The following is an 18,961-nucleotide window of genomic DNA, read 5'->3' as shown; positions in this document are numbered from 1 at the left end:
AGGAAAAGAAACAGAAGCACAGCTGTGATTAAAGGCTTCTTCCACATAGAGCTGCAACTAACCATTATTTTCATAATCGACTAATCTGTCCGTTATTTTCTTGATTAATCCAAATAATTTTCTTTCTTTTGTCGGAAAAACCCAAAATGATACAGTTTTAACGATTTCTTTGTTACATGGAGCAAAGAAACCAGGACATATTTACATTTTAAGAAGCTGAAAACCCTGTTTTAATTCTTTAAAACCGATTAATCGATTATTGAAACAGTTGACGATTAATTTAGTAAGTGAATAATCGTCGCAGCTCGTCTTCCAAACTGGTTAAAACTCTCTCAAAGGAAGGAGAAGGAAAAGGATGAGATGTGACTTTTACAAACACCAGCTGAGGAGAACAGAGGTGAACATACGTACGCTTATCATAGAGTGCACATGCAGATACGTCAGCCAGAGGGAGCAGAGATAAAATACTGGTTTAGTGTGGTAAACCTTCAAAAAGTGTGCAATGAGGATCTCTTCTTTAGGCCAGGACCAAAAACAAACAACTAAAAAATCTGTTTAAAAGAAAGTACAAAGAAGTATAAAACAAAAATAATTTAAGAAGAAGAAGAAGAAAGTAAACATTCTTCATGAAGAAAAATCTAAAAAGAGAGGAAGTACAACTAGTATTTTCCCTTCCCTAATAAGACCATAATGAGCCAGTTGTGAATCTCAGCCTGTTGATTCTCTTCCACAGCAGCTCAGCCTGTGCCAAACATCTAGTGGTTAGTTACGTTTCCTGCATGTGCCACTTCAACCTCTTCAGTCACTAAAGAGCAAACGGCCTCTTGGGTTTGATCTGCTTACTGGCCTGCTCCTCCTCCTGGAGCGTGGAGCGGAATGACTTCACTTTATCTGATGAGGAGAGAGAGAGAGAGGGAAAAGAAGAAAAAGAGGATTCATGTTTGTTTGTCTGAGCAGGAAACGCAGTCGTCTGTGTGTGTTTACGAGTCATACCTCGGAGCTCCGTGAGGATTTCTATCTTCTGATCCAGGATCTGCTCCAGCTGAGTGGCGTAAGACTCCACGTCGTAGTCCACCTCCTCCGTCATCTCCAGCAGCACCTTTTCATCCTCCAGCCACCGGATCGACTCCTTTAATTCATGAAGTTAGAACGCGTCATTGCTTTTACTTTGTAGGCACGCTGTGTGTGTGTGCGCTGTAATCTGTGTAATCATTTGTTTTTCAAAATAAAATGAACAAACGGATAACGAGCGTTTCCACGTTTGGTCCTGTTTTGACTTTTTCCATCTAATGAAAGTCGCGTAACCTGGAAAGTGACCAGTGACGATGGAGCACCACGATAAAAATGTCAACAAATCACAAATGTTTTAAATTTTGAATGCCTTTCGCATTAAGAAAGTAATTCTAAATCCAGAAGACAATGTGATACTCACGTATGGATTCAAACTTACGTACTTAAATCCACTATTTTATTTAAAAATGATACAAAAGCACATTAGAAGTACAGCAGGAGACATTTTCTGAGTGTTACTGACAATAATTACTAATAAATATTCACAAAAAAATATAGAAAAGCACAATTCTTCAAACTTAGTGTGTGTAGTTTAGTTACAGAACGTTTGACGACACTCCAGTGTAATATAGTATAGTTATTGAATATTTTTAAATATATTTTTTGCACTTTTATTCTGAAAAATTCATGTTTATGTTCAATTATTATATTTTTTCTATGAATTAATTAAAGTGCGTCGTATGGTTTGTATTCGACTTTCATATGTGCTTCAGGTTCCAGGTTTTCCAGCAGCTCAAATAGCTAAAACCAGCTAAAACTGTGTATTTAAATTTTTCCTCTCTATAATAACCACCGTAGTTCCACCATTAGATGTCACTCATTCATACACACTGCATTTTTAAGTGTTTATGTCTCATGTTTTCATATAAAAACAGAAAAAAAAATGACCTGGAAAACAGCTCGATGGTCCTCCAGCACCTGCTCCTCCATCTCCACCAACTGAGACACGGCTTCGTGGAAGGTAAAGAGCTGAGGAGACACTTCCTCCTCCTGGAAAAACATCAAGGACACAGAGAGTCAACACTGATTTACTCATTTCTGCGTTTCCCACAGAATGATTTAGTCATAATATGACATTACTTGATAATTCCGTGCACTTACGTTCTGCTCACAGAGCAGTTTGAGGTCGTCCCGATGCGGCGACATGCTCAGCCACTCCTCGTCCAGATGTTCCAGATGCTCCAGCTGGTTGACTGCGTGGATGTTGGGTCGACCTCCCTCCGTCACCTGGTTGGGGTCGATCGTCAGTTCCTTGACTCTGCAGAGGAGAAGAAGAAAAAAAAAAAAGGCACGGAGCTCCGTCAGCTTTTTAGACGGCAAGGACACGCTCTCTGAACACGGCCACTGTGGAGGGTTACTGAGTGGGGATGACATCATGAATGGGGAAAGTCGACCGAGTTGAGTCCTAGATATAGCTGGACTTTTTAAAATGTGCAGGGTCTGTCTGTTAGCAACGTAACGCGAAAAGTCCCAGATGGATTTGGATGAAATTCTAAGGAAATGTCCGCTATGGGACCAAGAACAAGTGATTAAATTCACAATTTTTATCGCTATTTTGTAGAAACTGAGCTGCCTTGGAGGAGGGTCTGCGCTCTCCGAGTGCTTTTCTAGCTCTGCCTCTGTTTCGTGGTTATCGCAGTTCCCGAAAATGATTTTAAATAATTAAAACCAAACATTTCTAAAACATTTTCTTCAAATTAAAATAAAAGCGCGAGAAAAAAAACCCTGATAACTAACAAACTGAATTGTGTGTCTATAAAACAAACTAAAATTGTAGCAAAAAATGTGCTTAATGTTTTTTGTCTTTGTAAATTTATTTCGTACATAAATAATCCTTTTGGGTTCATATGAAGTATATTTATTTTTATAATATAAGGAGCTTTTATTTTAAGGGTTATTATAAAGGTTAAAACGTCCATCTTTTGTTGCTTTCATGACTCAATACTTTGTTAATTATGACTTATATTATTGAAATTATCTGGCAAATACTCTATAATATAAAAACAGCAAAAAATAAATAAATAAAACTGAGCATTTCCAAGAAACAAAAAATTTATATAATAAAAACTAGCAAACCCTCTCTTAAAACTAATGAAAATGAACTAATGTTGACTGTTGTAAATCTGTTTTGCCCCAACACTGTAACTGCTTAAAATAATAAAAATAACAAAAAATGACAAAATAAAAGCTAAAACTAATGAAAAATCCATAACTATTATAACTTTGCTCTGCTTGGTCTTTGTCAACATTGTTTGTTTGCTGCGTCTGAGGGAGCGTATGTATGTATACACCAGCAGAGCAGGAAGTGTTTATCCTGTCAAACGACTGGAAAAAACAGGTTCTCCTTTTGCCGTCGTCTCCATATGTCGACTTAAAATTGCCCGGCGACACAGGATACAACGCTAATTTACAACACGCCTCATCTATCGCGATATGAACAAAAAGTACAGTTGGTGTGATCCAGTAAAGCCACACACAGGACGTTGGAGCTGATGTTTTATGAGGCTTCACCGCTCTCTGCTCAAACCTGTTAGTTCAGCACTGATTTATCAGGACTATTTAAAAGGGATTAACGGCTCAGAATTGGACCACACCAATACTGCTTGTTTTTTGTCAGTGACTCACAGATGACTGACTAACTGCTGGATGTCTATTCTAACACGAGCAGCACTCTTATTATTTAAATTGTTCATAATAAAAGAAAACCTGTGTATTTGTCTCAATTTCACCACTGATGATGTCTCTCTCTCACACACTCACTCACAAAAACGATCTGTAATGTCCTTCAGGGGTCAGTGGAAAGAAGAAATAAAGAGTTAAGACAAACAGAAGAGCAGCAGCAGCAGGTGGAGGAGGAGGGGGATGAAAAGTGTCACGTCATGCAGTCATGAAGGAGTGAGAGGGAGAGGGTTTGTTTTTCCCCCCCACACGGTGAATGAAAGCTGTTATAATGAGGATGTGGATGAGGATCATGTTATAAAAAACCTGAAGGCAGTGACTGCATGCTCTGGCTGTGTCTCAATTCAGGACGAATCAATCACAATTTAATTTATTATAAAAGTTGTAGTTCCTTAAGTCGTAAAAGGTTGAACAAAAAAAAGAAGACAATCTCCTGTGAACCATCTGTGGATTCCGGACTCAAAACTCTGGGAAGGACTGAACTCCAGACCATTTTAAGCCCGAACCTAAACGAAACAGACCGGTCTAAGAAAGATTTCCCTACGACATCACTGCCCCCGTCGCCTAGCAACAGAGCTGCAGCTGGACACGGTAGAGATCACCGATGGCATGTTAAACGACAGGAAAAATCAAATTAAAGTACACGCGTATCAGTGGCTATTCAGTGAAGATGAAGCCTGGTCCGAAACACTCATCAGTGAATCCTGAGATTCTGAGGTTTTGCACTGTAAAAAAATTATATTAATGCAAGTAAACAATATCCCCATTTGCTAGAAAATGCATAACAACTCCAAAAATACCAAATTCCTGGTTAAAAAAGACAGTTAAACAGCTTTGAATGAGCGTAAAAAAATCTGTGGTTCTTTGCTATTTAAAATCACCTTCATACACAGGTTCATACACAAAGAGACAGTCATTTCCTCCTTAGGGAGCCTTAGAATGAGCCATTTTCACCTGCTACACTCCCTCAGTGTTGCCATCATACTCTTATTTTACTAGAAAACTGCTGACTACGTCTCACTAAGAAAACATTTCCCCCTGAAGAGAATTATTTGCAATTCAGCTTCTTTCCTGAAGCTACGCGCAGCCGCGCTAACACACGTGAACATGCACATCATGTGCCAACGTGAGCCAGAAGGCTTGATTCTTCCTGCTGTTGTTGTTGTTTACTTAAGATTCAGAAAGTACGAGCAACCGGAAACAACAACAACAACAAGACTGGAAATGAAGAGCAGGACTTTGTTTTATTATAGATCTTAGAGTCGAGTCGTTGCCGATTAGAACCACTTAAGTGAATGCTGATAACTTAACTTCATTTCCTGACTAAAAATGAAGCCGCAGAAACAGTAGCATCTTCAAAAATGTGGACAGCAGGCAAAATCAGAGCAGAATTGATGCGTTTCTAAATAAAAATGGAGAAGTGTGGACGTAAGCTAGGACAGTCGATTCGTGGCGCAGTGTATCGACCTTCAAATGCACTCTTTGACGATACAGCCTGGATTGAGACACAGCTTGTGTGTGTGTGTGTGTGTTTGTGTGTGAACATGCAGTGCAGTGCAGTGCTGTGACCTTGACCTGCTGGGGGAGGTCGCAGCAAAGTCATCGTCATACTCATAGGTATTGGTGGGCGAGTGGTCAGGGCGACTCCCCTGACCGCCCTGGGAGAAGGGGATGTCCGACGGACTAATCCCAAACTCCTTCACTCTGCACCGCGGTAACCGTCGCACACACAGAGAAACAGAGAGAGAGAGAGAGAGGAGCAGAGGAGGAGAGAGGGGGAACAAAGTCGGAAAAAAAAGAGAAGTGAGAGGAGGGTAAACAAGAAAGTTAAGACAGAACTACTGAGTCTTTGTACAACTCATTTCAATCTACAAAAAGGGGGATTATAGTAGGATTACAGCAGCTGTAATTTCATAATGTCCACTGCTGAAATCCCTGCAATGGTTCAATACATTCCCACCTGTTAGCGTAGCGTAGTGTGTTCAGAGTGTTCTCACAGGATGTCATACCAGGAGAGATTGTTGCAATCTGTTTGGAAAGAGAGAAAGATGACCAGTCAGATAAAGAGGAGAGGTATAACAACACAGATTATGGATGAAAAATAATAAAGAACTGACCATGCATGTGCGTGAATTTTCCCCAATGAAGGAGTCTCTAAGGACCTGGGTCAGCTTACTGGCTCTGAACGGAGTGTGGGGCTTGTTACGGCCAAGAGCCCGGATACACTCCTGGGTTAGAGAGAAAGAAATTGTTGTATTTGTCAGAATAAAATCCAGTGGCTTTCCATTCTACTCTCCCTGCCTACAGACCTTCAGCGCCAGAAGGCTTTTGTTAATCTCGGCTCCCTCCAGACGCGTCTGTCGGTCCGCGCTCGACGTGTCGGCTCCCCGCTCGTTTCCGGCGAGGTCGATGAGGGAGAACTTGCCGTGCATCTTCCCCTTCCTCCGAAGAATGATCTGGAACACGGCGTGGCTGCGAGACGAGTGCGCGTTGGCTGATGTCTGACCCGACGTTCTAGGAAGGAGAGACGGAAAAGAGAAGATGAACAAATGGTTCACACAATGGCATGTGATATTTCTTTGGATTTTGATGACGATAATTAATCGATGTCCTTTAAAGTCCCTTCTGCCTTTGGCACCTCACAGGAAATTGTCAAATTTGAGAGATTAAAAAAAAAGGTTTCTCTTTATCAGCAGCAGCACCTGCAGCCTCACAGCCTTCGTTTTCCTCATCTTTAGGAACTTTCGATTAAGTGTCAGAGCTTTTCTGTGACGCACGAGTGAACGGGAGACCACGGTTAAAGGTGCTGAGAGTTTGAGGAGATGAGCCAAGTATGGCGTCATGAAGACATATTTTTAGACACGCCTCAACATTTTTGAAAAGACTACTGGAGAGAAACTATTCTCAGTTTTCACTCCATAATTCTTTACTCAACACGTCACGTCACCACCATTTTCTCACATAAATAATGTTGTGTGAAGACAAGAAATGCTGAATTTGTTTTAGCGGATCTTTAAAAAAATGTATCTTAATTGTCTGAGTTATAACTCATTAAATATTGCTAACAGATTATATTAATGGACACTATGTTTGGGGAAAACAACAGCTTTAAAATTCAAGTCAAAAGTCATTTAAATACTCAATAATGTCAATTTGCATATCATGTTCTGGGATAATAACACCACCAACACTAACCATGGTATGATTTTCTGTCGTCATACCTGCAGCCGTTGCCCAGTTCTATGAGTTTCAGGACATCCTCGGTGCACTTGACCTCCTTTTCCTGAAGCCCCACCACCTGCACCTGCTGTTTCCCGTCCTCCAGCACTCTCAGCTTCGCTTTACGGTTGAGCAGGTCAAACACCTAATAAAATACACCACAACACTGGCTCTGGGAACGGTTTCATTATTTGCAAACAAAGCTTTAAAAAAACCCTATATCTGACATGCATCACTTGCCTTCCCACTGTAGATTTCAAAGAAGGTAGAATACACTTGGAGGTCTAACTTCTTGTAGCTGGGTTTCTTCAACATGAGAAATACATCCCGAGCTGCACGGAAAGAGACAAGAGATTTAAAGAAAACTTTGTCATGTTATGTCAAACATTATTTTAAGAGTATATGGACTTACCAGCTAAAGCATAAACTCCTTTAGCGCAGTCTTGGTTTTTGCCAGAGAAATCTCCTCCCATTGTCTAATATGTGGTAAAATACAGAATATAAGTCAACAAGTCATTTTAAAAGATATGCTAGAATAAAACTCACAAGTCTTGTAACTCACATGTGTTTTTCCACTGCCCGTCTGCCCGTAGGCGAAGCAAGTCGCCATGCCTCTCTCAAATATGGTCTCCACTAAAGGTCTGGCAGTGAACCTGCAGGACAAGACGCAACACATTCTCTAGTGCTAGATGCAAAAGGAGGACGCAGCATAAAACCAGCACAGAGTGCACATTTGTTTTACGAACCTGTAAACCATCTCGTTGGTGGTGCTGTCATCAAAGGCGTAGTCGAAGCGGAAGGTCTGGTTCTCCAGGAAGCGGGTCAGGTCCACTTTCTGTTTGGGTTCGTGCACCATGACCACGTCCTTGCTGGGGATGGTGATCACGTCCAAGTCCTTCACGGACAACTCTGTGAACCGCAAAGAGAGAATATTTCTTAAATACTGTGTAGAAACAGAATAATGTTATGATACTTGGCCACAACATTAGTGCAGATAAAAGGTCCAGTGTGTAGCCTTTAGGAGGGTGTAGTGATTTAAGTTCAACATACTTCCCACAGAAGCTGAGCTTCCGTGGAAGTAGCGTTTTGCCGTCAAAAAGAAAACCTATTCTGTGCCATCCCATAGAGAACAGTGGTTTCAAAGCAGAGGCTGTTGCAAGAATATGAAAAATCCCCTTAGACGGGCCGCAATACGCGATAAAGAGCCGATTCTGAGCGAACTAGTGACACATTCTAAACCCGTTCTAGTACACTTTTAGTGTTGAAATATAAATACAACACAGTACAAATCTGACTTTGAAATTTTAGAAGAAACTGAGCTTCACTTGCTGTTTTAGATCAACCACCACTGCCATTAGATGTCACCAATTCATACAAACAGGACCTTTAACAATCATAGACTCTTACCCTTTTTGTTGAGTGGACGTTTCCTCACACACACACATATTCGGTGCTCTTCAATCTGGACATAGCAACAGAGAAGGATTTTTTTTTAAATTTTACTCAGGTCAAACATATTTTAACCAGGAGAGAAGAATAAGAAGTGATGATCCACTCACCAAATCTGCTGTGGTCAGAGGCCGGTAGTCTAGGTTGGCTCGGAAATCTCGGATCATGTACATGATCTCATAGTTGGGAATAGTGGTGTCCACCTCCTGAAGGAGGACAAGGAGAGGGAAAATGACAGTGAGGTGACGGAGAAAAATATACCCCAATGCTTTTGAGTGTATAATCGCAGAGTCAGGAACTAAAGTGGTTGTAAATTAAAATTCATTAAAGATGCTTTCGTCATTCTGGAGGGAAGACAGTGAGTAATATTCATGTACCTGAGCTCTTTTCTCCCTGAGCTCTTGCTGCTGAAGCCGGCGCCTCTCCCTCTTCTCCTGCAGCTTCTCCACCTCCTTCACGCAGTTCGACTTCCTCCTCGCTGCCATCAAGACAACAGAAACAGTTACTCTACGGCAAGTTTTACTACAAATAGTGTAAAAAAAACGCCATCTTCTTCTGTCATTTTCTCTTCCAATCTGTTTCTCTACACTTGGCCAAAGAAGCCTCGTTGTGACAGTGAGTCTGTTCTGTTCTCCTGGTCTGACTTCAAACAACAGCTGAGATAAAACCTTGGGCTAATTCCAACAAAAGCAGAACAATGATAGTGTTCATACGCAGAGTTGAACGCTGGTGTCTTGCTCACAGAGCTCCTCGTACAACAATGGCTGCTTTCTGTACAACAAACGAACGCCTGCGCCTTCAGAATGTGCTCGCTTCATTTATCTTCTCCTTCTGTGGGATCGATGAATTTAGGTTGATAGACGATATATGAAGAGTGGAGAGGATGTGATGCACAAAATTGCTCAACTTAGATAAAGCAACTAAATGTTGTGTCTGTTGCACTGATATATAATTCAAATAAAGGCCTGCAATGATTAATCAATTACTAAATGAATCATCAACTACTTTGATATTTTCATCAGTTTGTGTCTTTTTCTATAATATTCAAAACAAGCTTTTTTTGGGGGGGGGGATTTTTCAGCTTCTTAGATGTGAATATTTTGTGGTTTTCTTGGCTCCAAAAATGAATAAATCATAAAACTGAATACTTTTGGTTTGCGGACAAAACAAGACATTTGAGCGCATCATCATTCCCAGGTTTGGTAAAACATTTTTCTGACATTTTACGGGCCAAACAAGACCAAGAAGCTTGAGAGAGCAAAAATGTGTAAACTTTCACACAAAAGTATATATATTTATGTTGTAAATATTCTATTTTATTATCTTATTTGTCTTTTATATGTGTTCTGGTGTTAATAATGCATGCTGACTATTACATTTACCCTTTTACTATCTTTTCTGCTTTTAAATATCTTTTAAGTGACCAATGAAATACTCATCCATTATCAATTATAAGAAAAAGTGTAAAAATCTACCTCTGTACTGCTAAAAACGCTTCTTACAGTGTAGAATACGAGCCTGTAAAAACGTCAGAGTTGATTTCAAATCAAGCGTTTTTTTTCAACCACATTACTCCCAGCTGAGAACACCCACAGGTTAGTGTCATTTAAGGTGAGTCAGAACCTTTGAATAACCATCACGAAGAAAGCACAGGTTAGTCAATGTGAGTAAGCCACTTGCGAGTTCATTCAAATCAGTGTCATCTGATTAGCCCTGGCTCACTGCTGTAGCCGCAGCTGTGCCTTCCCACAGGCTTGACCGAAGCCCACGTCTCCCTGCCCAGACCTCCTGCTGGCACCAGTCACTGACAGAGCCAAACTATCAGAGCAGAGGGATTAATAATGTGCTCTAATCTGGGAGGAGAGAAGATGAGCTGGGTCACTAAAAGAGGGGGGTGGGGGGGGGAGAGAGAGAGAGACGATGCGGCACCATCACTACTCAAGGAGAAGTGATGGTTTCCCTCTTCCTCCTTTCAACTCATCAAATGACTGCGAGCACTTGAAGGAAATGGAGGGTAAAGAAAAAAAGGTGGCCATTTGAGTCTGGAGCAGAACTGCAGAGTGCCACAGGCGTGTCCCGCGCGTGTGACTCAGCAGAAATCACGTGGATAAAAAAGACACTCAAACAGCAGCACAAGTCCTTGTCTAATACCCAGAAAGCCTGTCTGCTGGATGGATTTGTCGCGCTACTTCTTCACCACACCACAGCTCTGAATAGTATCTGGCAGACATTTTGGCAGCACAGGCTCAATGACTCCCAGATTCTATTGGGAGCTCTACTGGAATCACCATGAAACACTGAGGGCGGGGGGGGGGGGGGTGGGGGGACATATAGGTGATACATACAAATCTGTGCAGACTCCTTTCTGGAGATCATGTGATGTAGGGACTCTGTGATAAACAAGTAGTCAGCAAAAAAAAAACATGAGCTATTAATAAGGATGTTAAGGTTTGCACGTGACCTAAATCAAATAATCCCAGCAAACGAATTATTGTGTGGATCACGTTACCATTCTGCAGCTGCTGTTGTGTCTGGGCTTGATTGGTCTGTGCAGGTTGCTGGGACGGAGGCGGCGGCGGCGGCGGTGCCGGTTCTGGTTGCGGAGGCTGCACTTGTCGGGCTCGGGTCGGAATCCCTGAAAGAAACGAAGAAGAAAACTATTATTTTCTCGATTTATAGAGGTAACTGTTTGGTCCGGGAAAATGTCGAAAAAAGTGTTGAGCAAACCTTAAAACGATGGTGAAAGAAAATATTAATATCATTTCAAAGATTTAAGAGAAAAACAACATGACATGATTTAACGAACCTCTGTTATCTCTGGACGGAGTATCATTCTTAACGGGTGCTATTGTCCGCCGGTTCTGCACGAGGAAACAGAAATCACAGTTAAGATTATTCTAGGAACCAAATGGGGGTATGGCATCCATCCCTGTATAGTTAACAGTCTAAGTCTTAATCATGTCTTCATACTGTCATTTAATGCTGATGCGATCATTAAAGACTGGAGTGCATTGACCACACACATAGTAAAATAACTTTTTATATATAGATAAACAACATAATATGAGCTGATAACCTAAAATAAATCTGTATGATACAGAAGTAATAGAAACAATCCATGTGTTGCATGCTTATATAGAGCAGCCTTAATCCTCTGTGTAATTCACACAGTGTACTTAACAGAAGCAATTAGCCGGTTATTTAGAAACGGGTTCAGCAACCTAACAAGCCGAGGCTGTCTGAGCCGTTTTAAAGATGAAATAGCTAATACAATTAAAAGAGAAAATGAGTTGAACTTTATATTGAAACTATGAAAAATGCATACATTTCACTGGTCTTTTACAGTAGTTGCTGGGTAAGACGGGTAACACGGATACTTGCCTTTGCAATTTTGCTGACCTTCACACATGTGGGTGTGGGAGGGGGTGGAGTCTCTGGACTAGGAGCAATTTCCTCATCTGGAGCCACATCTGGGTTAAGTGCAAATATACTCTCCAAGTCGATCTGTCCAGAAGCAGAGGAGGAGCATTCACGTTAAAAACAACACTGATAATAACACGTTTGTTAGTGTCGGTGTAATAATACAATTTCTGCACACATTTTGTCAAATTACAATAAAGAACAATTCATATATCCACCAGATTTAACGGTAACACATTAAAAAGGGGTGAACACCTTTCACAGAAACTATGCACACACTTGTCAATGAAAGATAAACTGATAAGAGTGTAATGACACACATTTCAGTCAGAATAAAATAGACAAACATCACATTAAACAGACTAAAGTGTGTGAAAATGTGACTAAACTAACTCAACTTTGGTCCGAAATCAAGTCATCAGTCCCTCAGACCAGTCTTTGAGATCTTTGTTTTTTTTTTCAACTAGGACTTTTGTTACAGTTTCATCAACACATCTAATCTGTTGAGACATCAGGATGATAGACAGCTGCTGACTAATGTTAAAAGTCACCCTATGAGGGTATTTAAAACAAAAACGTGTATAACGTATACACAAACTCAAGATTTTGTAGCTTAATTCAACCGTTTACAAAATAACAAGCCTCAGAGGGCTTACGCAAACAATATGTGGGCCATCACTGATATAATAATATGTCAAAAATGTTGCATTTTATTATTTTTGAAATCTTCAGGTCTTGAAAAAAAGCATTTTGAAGTATGCATGACATTACTAACCATATATGATGTATAATGAATAACTGTCTGATCAACATAAATAATGAATGGATGAATATGAGTAATGTGGGAGTGTCATACTAGCAGGCTGCTTGTGTAATCGTCACAGATCCCGAATGTCTCTGTATCCATTATTCATTGCTTCGCACAATAAAAAGCACATGGCTGCTGCAGAGGGACTACGAAACGGCTGCTTACTTCTTTCCCTTTTGTGTCTCCGTTTTCTATCCACTCCACTGTGACGCTCTCGTTGTCCTCGTTGAGGGAGGTCACCATCGCCTGGTGTATACGTCCTGTGAAAAGATGTCGCAGAGAAAACACAAACATCAGAAACAGATACTTACAAAGAACACAAAACCTGGTTGTTTTTAGGGCCAGAGCAATATTTTTCTAAATGGCTGCAGGAGTTTTAGACGCTGTCGTGAGCGAATAAAATAGGTCGAGCAGTATAATTTTACATCAGCTCTTTTCCTCTGACATTTTTATTTCACATAGGGTTGCAAAATTCTGGACATTTTCAATATTAAAAGTTGGGAACTTAAATATAGTTAATAAATAGCATTATTTCAATCAGATTTGATTCAAATTAATATGTTGTTGTCATCTTGTTCAACACAAAAAAATGCCACATACATCATCTGATGTGTGGGGGCATTTCACACCAGCTAATGTTGAGAGAAAGTCTTTGTACGTGTGTAAATATCGTAGAAAGACGTATGTGAAGAATGTCACAAAAATGCAGCAGCAGCAGCATGTCAATGTCCCCTGAACTCAAAACATGCACAACTTATAATTATTGACGTTCTAGTGAAATGAAGCTGTGTCCCGTTTCTAAATTGCACAATATCACGTGCATTTAAGAGACTTTGTAAACGGCGTGATTATTGGCTGCTGATCGACTAGGATTTTCACTTGCACAACCATCTCTGCTGTTACAGAGAATGGTCCCAAAAGAGGAAGTATCCAGAGAGCGGCAGTTCTCTGGGTGAAAAGCCTCGATCACAGAGGTCAGGAGAGAACGGCTAGACTGGTTTGAGATGACAGAAAGGCAACAGTAACTCAACGAGTCACATAAATACCAAAGTACAGCAGATTATCTGTGAATGCAAAACCTAGAAGCAGATGGGCTATCACTGGATTTTTATGAGGACACATAATACATTAAGAGGTAGTTGGCGAGTGTTTTTTTTTTTTTATTAAACTTGAAAGCTAGGCAAAATGCAGAGGTTACTTTTAGAAAATTCAGACCATGTGGTTTGATAATGACCTCTTAAGAGACAATCACCGTTAAAAAAGACAAGCACAGCTGCTGGCTGTGTGATTGTGTCCGCCTCTCTGTCTGCACTGTAATAATACCAGCTGTAAAAAGCCTGCAGAGGCCCTCACGTCTGTGTCCATGTGGATCTCACACAGTACACACTTTATAGCCCCGGCACCAACCAGGGGAAACACCATGTTCCTGTATTCATAATTTATAAGACATGCAGGGAGCCAGAGAGCAAAGATGCTTTTAGTGTTCCTAACTGCCGAACATTCGGCTGATTTGGCCTTACAGTGGTTTTACACCGGCTAAAACAGACAAGCTAAACGAAAAAGTATGAAAAAGAGGGCGAGCTGAGAGGGGAACTGTGCAGTTTGATCAGGACAGTTTGGCTTTAGAGGACAAGAGCTAACGCATTGCATCTAAAAGAGAAAATTCTCAATTAACTACAGATGTGGTAGTTGCGCAACGTGACCATAGAGCTGCAACGATTATTCAATTCCTAGATTAATCATCGACTATTTTGATAAACATTCGATTGGGTGTAATTTGTGACTTTTTTAATAAACACTCGTAGAACAAAAAAGTTTCCATGACTATCCCAGCATTTATCAAGTTTCTGAAAGCGTAAACGTATACATAAAATCAAACTGCGACAAAGTAGGTGACAGCCAAGGCTGCGGGAACAACAGGTGCACAGCGTTTGTTGTCACACTTCTACTTAAGGACCATTGAATGCATGACATGCTGCAGTAGTGATCACAGCAATCAGCACAGGGTTTACAAAGAGAACAGAGGTCACGACGCCAAAGCCCTCTAAATCATGCCTGCCCTGCTGCTATTGCTCAAAGATAAAATGGAAATGGTAGTATCAGGAGAGTAATTTAAATATACAATATCATGGCATCAAAACATTACCCTGCCCTGTTTAATCTAAAGATGAGAGACAAATCGAATTACAACAGTAGTAAACAAGCTTGACACAAATAAATGTTACATAAAGTTAAAGAATTTCTTCCCAAATCTGCCGACATAGTAAGGTTTCTGTTGCCTGCTGTATCAAATCCAAGCTCAAACAAAGAGGGATCCTGTTTGTATATTGACAGAGCTGCAGAAAATGGTGTGCGTTGACATATAATGACGGCAAAATCCTCACCAGGCATACAGACGCGCTGCTTATTTACATATGTGGATATGAAAGGCACGGATGATATAACCTGAGAATGAAGGCTACAGCCACAGTAACACAATAAACACCAATAGAATTTTAACACGCTTGTCTAACCTGTTGTTTGAGGTCAAGAGACATGGGAATGTGACAATGCTGAAGTCAATGCCGTTTGTTTTTTGTTGTTCAAACTTCAAAGTAGCAAAGTTTTAACTAACTAATAAAATGAAAATACATTCCTAAGAGAAGAAGCTCAACTGTAACTGATTTGTCTGATCTTCCTATCACATTTTTAAACCATTCCATGATTACACATTTCATTAGAGCCTTCAGGCAGATAGATCCAAGTGCACAGCATTGGTCCTGGATTCCCTACAAGAAACAGACACAACAGGGTGTTGCTGTGGCAACTGACCTTTTTGATGGAAGCAAATTTACACTATGACCAACCTCTCCAACATCGGTAGGACACAAAGACAACACATCTCTTCCTCACACACTGAAAGTCATATACGGCAGTTAATCTGCTGCACTGTCCAATGTGATGCACTTTTAAACTAAACCCTGGGTGGCTGTGTACACTGACACCTCCCAGTGTGTGCTTCAAGCTTTGCTAATCCTAGGGAACAAAATCAACCCTTCAAATAAACCATTTCAACAGAAAACTTAACAGATACGGAAAAATGTGTACAATAACTACATTATTTGGTCACCCGTGTCCCTCAAGTGCTATGAAAGACACCAATGTACATTTCATTACCTAAAAATGCCTGAAAACAACAAATAGTCAGGGGACTAAAGAGGGAAAGTGTTATTATATTTAAAAAGCACATGCATACTGCATCAGGGACCAACTGTACAAGGGAACAAATGAGGCACAATCAAAAGTGAGTCCTGGCAGAATCCAGTGGCCTGACTTCAACAGATGGGGTGGAGGCTAATAGCCTGAATCTGGCTTGAATCAGAACCAGGCGCACTACTAGCACCCCTCCCACAGAGAGGGCAATCCCTGCTCTAGATGCAACACCAACCGGCAGGGAAATGGGAGAGACAGATGCACTTCCCTCTCTGGGCCGGCTGAGCATTTCTTTTATATAGATCACCCGTTAGTCTCAAGACACTGCAGACACAGTGTAAACAAATGACTCAGACATCATATACACTGACACAGTCAGTTCAATGGGTAATTATACACTATGCAACTTCCTTTATATTTCCAACTGTTGTTCAAAAGTTGATTGTAAAAATGTTATCACAGGGTGTGTGAGCTAATTCTGGAAGGGCCTGAAGGAATGAAACTAACTTTTCTGTCATCTTTAGTTGCCGGGCCCTGAAGCAATTCTCAAAGGACAGTGACAATCTATTGTTTTATTTTGTAATATCTATCTATTGTTTAGTGATGTGTATTAGTATTACATGCTTGAAATACAGTTATTACCTTCCAATTCAGATAATACTTGGTGTATTTTATAATGGTTAATGAAGGGTATTTATGTGTGATATAATCAATGACATTGCTTGTAAATATGGACAAATTTTGCTATAACACCACGATTAGGCTTCAAATCAAAGAAGAGTGATTAAGTGACATTTGTATATACAAATATGTGCTTATAGTATTTCTATTCGTCTACATCTGGCCTTTCCCAGGTGTGAGCCTAATCTCTTCTTATCTATTGAACTGTCTGAAACAAGATGTCATTACAATCAGGCGCTCTTGGACTTGACTGTTGCCTTTGATAGAATAGATCACAACATTCTTTTGTCTCGCCTTGAGTTGTTTAAGGACATCAGGGGCACATCCCTTAATTGGTTCAGGTCCTATTCAAACTAATCAAACAGAAGCTCCTCTTTTTATCTCGGTCAATATTCCTCCTCTTACCTGTGGGGTGCCTCAGGGCTCTATCCTGGGGCCTATCCTTTTCTAAGGATACCTGCTCCCTTTGGGGTCTACTTTAAATAAATACATCCCCTTCCATCATTTTGAAGAGGACAAATACATATACCCATAATGTTGAAAAGTCTACAATTAAATAAATCATTTATTATCTGTACCAAAAGTCTGTGATGTGATGTGACTCTCAAAAACATTACTTCTACTTGTTTTCCGTCAATTATATCGTCACCGGTACAACTGATGTTAATTCAATAGGCTGAATAAAAATTTAAAATTATAAACATATGGTTTGCTTAGAAGACACACAGTTGCCAAGGAGCAAACCTCTGGTTAAGTAAGTGGGTCACGGTTAGGTTTCAGTTCAGCATTACTAGGCTTCAACATGTAATAAAGCCGGTAGGTATCATTAGCAAGCGCTAGCCGTAAAGCTAATCACAAGCTAACGAAGCGGTTGACAGTGCGCTAACTCGGTTAGCTAGCATGGCTAATGTGAATTTTTAATAGCGTGTTACAACATTTCATTTGGCGTGACGTAACTCGCATGCACTCAAGTTATTATTTGCGGTGTGCTATTTAGTAACACGCGGTATATTCGGTTATCCATGGTGGCAAAACCTCGCATTGACGCTAGCTAACAAAGGTAAGGACTCATTCAAAGCACTCCGCCCTGACAGCTACTTCGTGTAGCTAACGTGAGCGCTGCGCTCTCTGCAGTCACTAACGACGGTTGCTGCACTCAACGGAACCGCAGCAACAAAGATCCGCCGACAACCTGCACAGAAGGCGGGATGAAACTTACCATCGCTGCGCTTTATCTCCACATAAGTACCGACAACGATCTTCCCAAAGACCGACGCCATTCTACATTACTTCACAGACAGAGAGGGGACTCAGTCGACGACTGTTATAAGCCGGCGAAATGCAGCTTCTTGTGTTTAGCAGCCTTTGACTGTGGAGAGGAAGATGCAGCCAACACACACATATGAACTAGCATTACGTAGCTACCAAGAGCACTGAGCGTTTCCGGTCCGGCATTTTCAAATTAAAAACGTGCTTTCTTCTTTATTATTATTTTTTTTTTTAAGTATTTAAAATGTTTATCTTCTGCACTTTACATTATTTTTAATGGCTTTGTGGTGAATTATTGTTTTATGCTTCAATATCATATTTTATGCCTACATTTAGTCAATTTTTTTTTAGTTTTCTTCTATACCCCTATGTTATAAATGGGATTTTGATGAAATTGTAAATTTTAATGTTTCCCAATTTTCACATTGAGTTGCAGGATCTTACCAGAAAATGACTTTGGTAGAAATTGAAGTCACTATTTATAATAGTAGTAGTCTTGAAGTATATGACATTTATATAAAATATAGTCTTGAAGAATATGACATTTACTGAACTTATAAAAGTAATTTTCTGATATAAAATTACATAATAGCAACCCTTTTTGATTGGAAGGACATTGACAGGAAACTTTTTCATATTTCAATTAATATTAATAAACACTTATGTAAATATGCCAGAGGTAGTCAAAATCTAACAATATGCTGCCCATTTTAAATTCTGAAAAATCTTCTCCGGCCCACCACAAACTTTAATAGTCATAATAAGTGGCGCGGCCCACATTTATTTATTTTTTTTTGGGGGGGGGGGGGGGGTTAATCACTGCTTGTGATTGTCACTTTCATTGTTATGGATGTATATGATGCCACCTGGTTAGGTTTAGGTATAAGATTTAAATTGTGGTTAGGTTAATATTAAGATTAATGGTTAGGTATTAACTGGGAAAAGGTTAAGGTTATAGGTTTAACACTTTGTTTAGGCTGTCCAAATGAAAGGAACTCATTATAGTGTCCTAAAACAATAGCTGCATTAACATTTCTGTGTATGAGAGAGAAAGAGAGAGCGCTGGTGCCACAAGGTGGCGTAATACATCTATTACAGTGAGAGTGGCAGCTATGTACAATAAATAAAACAGTTGGAAAGCCATTTGAGATCACTGTCAAAGTATGAAAGCAC

At 40.2% G+C, this 18,961-nt stretch overlaps 1 protein-coding gene across 3 annotated transcripts; it reads right to left on the bottom strand.

Moving 5' to 3' along the window:
* Window positions 1-370: 370 nt before the first annotated feature.
* On the bottom strand, window positions 371-17,799 carry kif2a (kinesin family member 2a; the record flags this gene model as incomplete). 3 transcript variants are annotated; one of them, XM_083905497.1, is made up of 22 exons in its annotated part: window positions 371-891; window positions 994-1,129; window positions 1,960-2,061; window positions 2,173-2,329; window positions 5,326-5,454; window positions 5,711-5,778; window positions 5,868-5,978; window positions 6,060-6,264; window positions 6,972-7,114; window positions 7,210-7,301; window positions 7,382-7,445; window positions 7,532-7,622; window positions 7,716-7,878; window positions 8,377-8,431; window positions 8,529-8,624; window positions 8,796-8,896; window positions 10,764-10,808; window positions 10,928-11,053; window positions 11,225-11,279; window positions 11,800-11,922; window positions 12,812-12,906; window positions 17,739-17,799. In XM_083905497.1, 22 exons carry the CDS (start codon window positions 17,797-17,799, stop codon window positions 806-808), a joined length of 2,304 nt encoding a protein of 767 aa, XP_083761623.1. In that variant the 3' UTR covers window positions 371-805. The 3 variants fall into 3 exon arrangements, with proteins under 3 accessions (XP_083761623.1, XP_083761625.1, XP_083761624.1); XM_083905499.1 differs by lacking the exon at window positions 5,326-5,454; XM_083905498.1 differs by lacking the exon at window positions 10,764-10,808.
* Between the last annotated feature and the right edge of the window lie 1,162 nt (window positions 17,800-18,961).

This window comes from Microchirus variegatus (genome assembly GCF_963457635.1).
Source record: "Microchirus variegatus genome assembly, chromosome: 18".
NCBI classification, from domain to species: Eukaryota; Metazoa; Chordata; class Actinopteri; order Pleuronectiformes; family Soleidae; genus Microchirus; species Microchirus variegatus.
Note: the sequence above shows the minus strand (reverse complement) of the source record. Positions and strands in the feature narration are given on the sequence as shown.